Below are 6,480 nucleotides of genomic sequence, written 5' to 3'. Positions count from 1 at the left end.
GGCTTTAGCTCTGAGGCTCGGCTCCAGAGCAGGTATCTGGGTTTGTTTGGCTTCTATAATTGAAACACTGTTGCAACTCCAGCTCTGAGGCCCGGCTGGCTGAAAGCAGGTTTCTGGGGATTGTTTAGCTTCTATAATTGCAAGATTGTGTCTTAGACTGCAGCTCAGAGGCCGGCAGCGGCGGGAACCTTGGCTTCCTCCATCACTGGAGCAAGCAAGCCTCCTGTTCGCTTCAGCTGCCTGGCTGCTGGCCGCCATCTTGGTTGGCAGTTAATTTGCATATCACTCTGAGCCAATGGGACCAATGGGAAGCGTGTTGGAGGTATGGTTAATTACCATGTTTGTCTATTATTAGATAGGAATACTTCGCAAATAAATGAGCATTTCAATTTTAATTATACATTGCTTTACTTTTTGGCAGAGAAGTTTTATATTTTAATTCAGATTTTGAATTTTATATGTAAGTAAAAATATCTGATTTTACTTTTCCTCTAAATGCTTAACCATTTAACTGAGAATTATTAATTGAACCATTCATCATTTCCCTATAATCTTGGTAATCTATTCTTATGCATATAGGACATATATGTATTGACATACAAGGGCCTTGTTTTGGTGGCCTTTATATTTGGCCCATCTTTTCCTGTGTTAGTAACACACTATCATAATTATGTTCGCTTTATAAAACCTTTTGACATAATAGGACCAACTCCATTCTCATTGTACTTAAAGTAATTTTTCTGACTGTTCTAAGTTATTTATTCCAGTATAAGACCCCCTGATGAGGTCCTCCCAGCCTCACTCTTTTTAGAAACTGAGTGTTTGGAGAACTCAAATCCCTCTCATCATATTCCTATCCTCTCAGGGCCAGGCATCCTGGGCTTGCTCAAAGCCCAGGAGCATTTGTACCCTCCCCTTCCTGCCCTGATCCAGCCCTCTGATCACAGAAAGCATTCCCTTGGCCTGAAGTTGTCATCTGACCTATGGCCTTGGCCTGACCCCAACCACTTACATGTGAAATGAAGCATTCAGGGAATTAATAAAAGTGCAGAGAGGCTGGCAGTGGGGTCACTGTGCTATTTCCTCAGGTCAATGGGCCTGGAAATGTCTTGAAAACACTTTAATCAACCATAAAAGAGGCTTACAAATAGGAATTCAGGATTTCATTCACTCAACTCTTTCATTTTTTCACTGTATTCTTGTGAAACAAATATGAAAAGTACCATTTTGCTCAGGTAGGGAGGGCCCTTGTGAATCCCTTGTGAGTCAAGGTTGATTGAGTCGGGCAGCCTGAGAGAGACTATATTGCTCAGGTAACTGAAAGTCAAGTAGGTTAATATTCAAAATTTATGCAGTAAATTTGGGCTAGGTATGCTTCAGTGACAACCTCCAAATCTCACTCAAGGTTCAGGTAGATCCATCCAAGTGATCTTCAAGAGCAACTGTTTTCCCTGCATTTGCTCAGGTTTCGGGAATGCTGGGTTACACAAAGTGTTATAACCAGCAATGCTGCTGTGCCCACCATGGCAGTGGAGAAAAGGGCGTTTCAGACACTGCAACTGCCCTTATCTGCTTCTACCCAGAAGCGACACAGGTCACAGGCCAGCCTTCATAAGGTCTCTTGTATTGAAATATTCACAGACACACAAAAGCAACAACAGTAAAGCCTATGGGAAGACACCTGCTATTGGCCATCAGCGGGCCTAATGGACACGGCGTGGACAATAATAAGAAGTGTCTTGGTCTCTGAGTAGCTTGGTGATTGCACAAAGTCATGACTCTCCTCTATTCTCCTGGTTAAAAGGTTTTACAATCATCCACTCATTTCAAATCTTCCTGTTGAGTGCCTCTATTGTGTGTAGGAACACAGTTCTTCAGCTTATCCCTCATATCAGGGATGTTCAGGGATAATAGCATCTATGAGAGTATGATGAGGTGCCTGGATAGATATTTAGCTTATAAATATGTTGTCCCCTCTAGTAGATACCTGGGTTCTTGGCTCTAGTATATAAACACTGGTAGCTTGAAAAGTCAAGCACACCGTTAAACTTGATTAAGGATATCCGGAAGATAAGAGTAATTGAGAATACTCTGAACTAAAGCAACTCAGTTCTCGGTGTTTTATGTTGAGGGAATTCAGGACAAAGATAAATATTCTAACACCAGCAAACATCAGAGTGTGCCCCACCATTAGTTCATGATAGGAAGTGGGTTGGTTAGGTAGCAAGAGGGTTGAGAACAAGGAGGTGATTGAACTGAGTAGGGGCTTCCCCATGGAGATGCTGTGATTGTCACCCTCCTATGTGGAAGGATCGCAGGCTGCTCCCAGGACATCACCTGGCACTGTGAGGGTCATAGCATCTCCTAAGAGGTCAGAGTCAGGCAGTCCTGGCTTCACTTGGCACCCAGGCTACTACACTAGGGACCAAGGCTACTATGGGTGGGGCAGGGCTAATGCTGTTTAACGCCCGTGTTCACCTCTGTCCATGAATGTGAGTGTAGGAGAGGTCTCTGTGCTAAGAAAGGGTGAAAACCTGAATTTTCTGAAATACTGGCCTTAGTCCTTGGCTTTTGTCGGGCTGTGTCTACAGAGCCCAAATGACCCTCCTTACTTGTTCTCTGTGCTGGAGAGCGAACCGGACCCCGTGCTGAGGTGGATCTAAAGCTTCTCCTAGGGCAGTGGTGGGCAAACTTTTTGACTCGAGGGCTACAATGGGTTCTTAAACTGGACCGGAGGGCCGGAACAAAAGCATGGATGGAGTGTTTGTGTGAACTAATATAAATTCAAAGTAAACATCATTACATAAAAGGGGACGGTCTTTTTTTTTTTTTAGTTTTATTCATTTCAAATGGGCCGGATCCGGCCCACGGGCCGTAGTTTGCCCACGGCTGTTAGGGCCCGGGGTCTCAACAGTCCTGGCCTTCAACACCACAGGACACATCTTTTCTCCCTATTGAGTCAGTTATGCCATTTCCCTCCACTCTTGTCTAAGAAACAGGTTACCTTCTGAGCTGGGATGGGAAGAGGTCACTTTTTAGAGGGATGTTGGACCACCATGACCTTCCATGGGTCCCAAAGGCCATACTGTGCTGTGGGGTCCACTCCCAGGCCTAGTCTTTGGGCCAGAGGTGGGCTTCTGAGACAGGCAGATTCACTTCCACAGGAATTTTGACCTGATATGAAGCAAGAGTTTCTGAGCTCTGTGTGACACATGACTCTGTGCTTGGGCAGCTGAGAGCCTGAAGCAGAAGAAGGTGGTGGGAGAAGGAGGAAGAGAGGTGAGGATGCCCAGAGGCAGAAGCAGGGAGACCGCACAGGCCTGCTTGTGCACCGCAGTCCTTGAGCCACCTCAGAGCTCTTCATTCTTAGAAAAAATGCCTCCCTGGGCTTAAACCATATCCACTGCTTTTTCCTTTGTATTTGCAACGAAATACCTTTCTAAGCTCCCTGGCGGATGGTGTCCAGGTGTGACTCCTGAATTGAAGACTATTTGCTCCCTGTTGCATAACTGACATATTTCAGAAGCTGCCAGGACTTAGGGCTTTGTTTTTCAGTAACAGGAAAAAGGTCTCAGCAGAGAGACTGAGCTGTGTGCTTTTGGGAAGTGTGGTTTTTCTTTCTTTCTTTCTTTCTTTCTTTCTTTCTTTCTTTCTTTCTTTCTTTCTTTCTTTTTACCTATCAATAATCACTTTATTCAATTTTTTTTTCATTTTTAAATTATAGGTGACATACTGTGTTCTATTAACTTCAGGTGTACATCCCAGTGGATAGTCATTACATAACTTACTAAGTGATCATCTCGATCAATCTTGTCCCCATCTGACACCAAGGTTATTACGTGTGACTTTTTACTAAGTGATCATCTCGATCAATCTTGTCCCCATCTGACACCAAGGTTATTACGTGTGACTTTTTGCTTTCAGATCTGCTGTCCTACATCTGAGGTGTGGCTGTGAGTGGTGGGAAGAGGGGTGTGGCCTCTGGTCCTGGGAACAAAGGAGGGCTGGTTTCCTGTCTTGTTGCCTCTCCTATGAGCCTGTGCTTCATCCAGGTGTCCTTCCAATTTCTTAAGCACAAGTGTCATTAAAGTCAACTGGTATACAGAGGCCTTTGGCTTAAAAGTTGACAGGCCAGAAGTATAAGGTTTGGGATCAGATGTCCTTTCACTAGACCAAGTTGTAGCACTGACACACCTGGGGCCTTGAGCAAGTCTCCCCCCATCTCTGTGGGAGGAGGAGGAGGAACTGCCAGCTGTCTCTGAGGCGGCCTGGGGGAAGAACCTCCTGGACGGAGGCCAGGGCAATGCTGGGGGTGAACCTGAGTGTGGCTGGACCCTCTGTGCCTGAGATCTCAGCTGGAATGGGATTGTGCAGGTGGGACTCCCTCCCATGAGCCGACAGGCAGACACAATGACAGGGCAGAATGAGGTCCTGGTGTGCAGGGATGGGGAGGAGGCTACTCAACTGGGCCACACAGTCCTGCCATGGACAGATGACCTGCCCGTTCAGCCCATGGTGCTGTGCACCTTCCTGGGCTCAGGCCTTGAATCAAGGAGCAGCCACTGGAACCGCCCAGCCTTGGGGCTCCAGCTAGCATTGGCCAAGGGGTCCGGGGTTCCGGAAGGTCCTGAGCAGGCATGTAATGTGGGTGCCAGGGATCTGAGCCCTGGACGGAATGAGCTCATCCCTGGATTGAGGGTGAGGAGGGAAGAGAACGGAGAGCTAAGGCTTGAGCAGGTCACCATTAAGTGGTCAAGAAGACGAGGAGGGGCTAGCAAAAGAGGAAGATAAGGAATTGCCTTAAGGGGACACCAAAGCAAGAGGAGGGAGTGACAGAGGAGGGAGTGACAGAGGAGGGAGTGACTAGCTGGGTTGACAGTTTGAGGAGGCAGAAGGCTGAGTATAAGCCTTTGAATTTTGGCACCCAATTTTATCCCTTGCAACTGGGAAAGCAGGCTGGCCCCTTCTTCCTATAACAGAGCAGACAGTATGTGAAGCCAGTTTCACATTTTATTCTGAGAGAGGAGTTCCATGGGAGGCCTTGGCGGGCCTCATCCCAGGGCTCTGTGCAGAAGCCTGGCCACCGAGCCCTCAGCTCATCCTTGTCATGTGGGCAACACAGGGGTCTGGGCCAGGTTCCTGGACAACGGCTGCCCCACCCACCCTGAGGGCTTAGAACTCGCAGATCACAAGGAGCTTCTCTCCACAGGGCACATCGTTCCACTTGCCGTTGGTCTTTATCTCCACACAGTCCTCCCTGCCTTTACTGTTGTTGGGCTCCCCAGGGCCCCACTTGGAATAGACCAGGGGCTTCCTGTCTGGGTAGGTGAACCAGCCCTCCTTCCAAAAGTCAGTCATGCTCAGGTACCCAGGACCCTTGTTCTCAATCTCGACCAGCTGTTGCAAGGCGTGGTTCTCAGCTTCAGAGCGTGGGGAGGGCAGCTGCCCCCCGGCCTGTGCGCACACTTGCTCTGCCTCCTGGAAAGGTTTTACAAAGCCTGCTGTCTTGAAGATCTTCTGGCCAACACCTCGGCCGTTGGGGAAGAGCTCCACTAGGAGGAGAGGACAGTCAGGTTGGGGTTCTGGGGCACCTTCCAACACTGGATGGTTCTAAGAGCTGTGTGTTCCAACCAGAGCCCCGAGCCTCCCATATAGGGCATCAGAGCACCAGGGAGGACAAAGGAGAGACCCCGGGTCCGCGGTGCACTCTGGGAGGTGGATCTGCCGGTCTAGTTACAGGTAAGAACACTGGGCTCAGAGAGGTTAATTATGAGGCTCAACATCATGTGACTATCACATGTAGAGTTGGGGGGTTACCCTTATCTGATCTCACACTAGAGCTGAGACGTGCTCTTTCTATTGCATCCCATGTTGCATGGCTTAATCGGTTTCCCAGTTACTGGGTAGGACTGGGAAGCTTTGGCATCGTGCAGCGAAATGGCATTATCCAGCCTCTGAGAGCTGGAAACAAGGAAGAAGCTCACTGATCTCACTGTGAACCCTACATAACAGGAGGGCATGTGGCATTGACAGGGAGGTCCGTGCCGGGTGTGGATGTGGGAAAGAAGAGGAGAGGCTGGGCCATCTGAGGGCAGCGCTGTGCTAATCTCTGCACTGTGTGCACCCAGTGCTGGCCTCTAGGTGTGCATGTGGATGAGGCTGGAGAGCTGGGAGAGAGGACAAGGACAGCTGAGATGTGTGCATGGGCGTCAGGGGCAGGAGAGAGTCAGTGCTGGAGAGAGGTCTGTCTGGGAGTCAGAGGGCCAGGTATTCAGCCCCACCTTGTTCATGACTGTCCAGGTGGACAAGGGAGAGTCACTTCGTTTTTCGGTGTTTCCAGTTCCTCATCTCTAAGATGGGAATACAATTTATAAAAGCATCACCTGTGTGACATTCAACTATATGTTTTCATTCTATCTCATTTTCCATCCTTTATGTGTGTGTGTGTGTGGTGTGTGTGTTGTGTGTGTGTGTGTGTGT

The 6,480-nt window shown here is 48.4% G+C and overlaps 1 protein-coding gene and 1 long non-coding RNA gene across 2 annotated transcripts in view; one reads left to right on the top strand and one right to left on the bottom strand.

The window, feature by feature from the left end:
- The window catches only part of LOC106727062, a 19,878-nt gene extending 14,897 nt beyond the window's left edge, over positions 1 to 4,981 (top strand). The window contains exon 3 of the long non-coding RNA XR_001363212.1: positions 4,908 to 4,981. This is a non-coding gene — a long non-coding RNA (uncharacterized LOC106727062). The remainder of the gene's footprint in view (positions 1 to 4,907) is intronic.
- A 119-nt stretch (positions 4,982 to 5,100) lies between these two features.
- The window catches only part of LOC102250942 (pulmonary surfactant-associated protein D), an 11,001-nt gene continuing 9,621 nt past the window's right edge, over positions 5,101 to 6,480 (bottom strand). The window contains exon 8 of the mRNA XM_005871766.2: positions 5,101 to 5,552. Within this exon, the coding sequence (XP_005871828.2) occupies positions 5,173 to 5,552 (380 nt within the window). The 3' untranslated portion in view covers positions 5,101 to 5,172. The remainder of the gene's footprint in view (positions 5,553 to 6,480) is intronic.

The sequence above is a fragment of the Myotis brandtii genome, unplaced genomic scaffold, assembly GCF_000412655.1.
Source record: "Myotis brandtii unplaced genomic scaffold, ASM41265v1 scaffold356, whole genome shotgun sequence".
Taxonomy (NCBI): domain Eukaryota; kingdom Metazoa; phylum Chordata; class Mammalia; order Chiroptera; family Vespertilionidae; genus Myotis; species Myotis brandtii.
This window is presented reverse-complemented; position numbering and strand designations above follow the sequence as displayed.